The following is a 1362-nucleotide window of genomic DNA, read 5'->3' as shown; positions in this document are numbered from 1 at the left end:
TTCCCCCGGCATTTACTTAAGAGAGGAGTTTATTCCAAATTAGCCTCTGGAGGGGCATTTCTTTGAGGAAGCATTTATTCAAATAAATACGGTGATAATTATGTGCTTTCAAAACAGTTGTAAATCTACAGATTTGTCACTGATTGAATGGCATACATATATCCATTTTCAATTTTTTAAGTCTGGATTTAAGACCTAAATATTGAATCACTGCTTCGTATTAGCCTGGCGTACAGCAATTGTTAAACATTGTACCCATTGCTCTGCCTTTGTACTGTCTTTTGCTTTGAATACATACGACTTGTTGTCTTCTGTAAATATCTCGAAAGCTCTTGGTATACTACGATCACGCCTCCTGACTGCTTTTACACTTTGAACTTTCCCCAGTTCAATCGGTAGTGTGCCCTTTGACTGTGTCTACAAAAGCATAAAAAAGTTTAGAACTTATAATAAACTTCAAAACATAACAGAAGAGAAACCTGACATTACCATAGAAAAAAACAAACTTGGCCTCCACCGGGACTTGAACCCTGGACCTTTTGCATGCATGGTGAATGTCCAACCACTTGACCATGAAGGCATTGTGGTGATGAAAGCACCAGTAGAATTTAAGATCCTTAAATTCTTTCAACGTGTTTGACATCACAATTTTGAAATAGTACTAATATTGCATGAGACTAGACTGCCAGAGATCTAAGATATGCCATTTTCTGTACATTATTTACAGTTTTCTGGATCTTGAATGAGATATTTGTTTACAGTATATAACATACATATATTATCGTAAACACACAGTAACATAAAAAATGTTTGACATCACAATTTTGAAATAGTACTAATATTGCATGAGACTAGACTGCCAGAGATCTAAGATATGCCATTTTCTGTACATTATTTACAGTTTTCTGGATCTTGAATGAGATATTTGTTTACAGTATATAACATACATATATTATCGTAAACACACAGTAACATAAAAAATAGCCCATACCGATTTGTTCTTTTTGTAAACAAGGTTTTCTCCTGCAAGTGTGAAATAACGGGTTCTCCAAGTACGAAATAATTTCCATCGCACCTTCTTCTCCTTTAGCTGGCCTTCGATGTGAGGTTGTCCATCAGAAAAATAATCGGCTGGAGGAGGAAATACAAATAATAGAATATCTTCAATATATATGCCATGTTCTTTGCAGGTAAGATTTTGATTTACACAATGAATAGGAAGAGAGTATAGAAAATAACAGGAATTGAAATATTGAAATAAAAATAATCAGCTTGGAAGGGAAATAGTGGAGAGAGTAGCTTATTGTAGTTGGATGGAATACAGATAAATATGATCCAATGTATTATAAACAAGTCAAATTG

At 34.2% G+C, this 1362-nt stretch overlaps 1 protein-coding gene across 1 annotated transcript; it reads right to left on the bottom strand.

The window, feature by feature from the left end:
* Positions 1 to 2: 2 nt before the first annotated feature.
* Positions 3 to 1131, bottom strand: LOC117108869 (ventricular zone-expressed PH domain-containing protein homolog 1-like; the record flags this gene model as incomplete). Its single annotated transcript, XM_033251032.1, has 2 exons — positions 3 to 417; positions 992 to 1131. Coding segments are annotated over 2 exons (350 nt in total), but the record flags the coding sequence as incomplete, so codon positions are not given.
* Positions 1132 to 1362: the final 231 nt, after the last annotated feature.

Source organism: Anneissia japonica, unplaced genomic scaffold (assembly GCF_011630105.1).
Source record: "Anneissia japonica isolate Jap-2015-1 unplaced genomic scaffold, ASM1163010v1 scaffold85659_len1362_cov85, whole genome shotgun sequence".
Classification (NCBI taxonomy): Eukaryota; Metazoa; Echinodermata; class Crinoidea; order Comatulida; family Comatulidae; genus Anneissia; species Anneissia japonica.
This window is presented reverse-complemented; position numbering and strand designations above follow the sequence as displayed.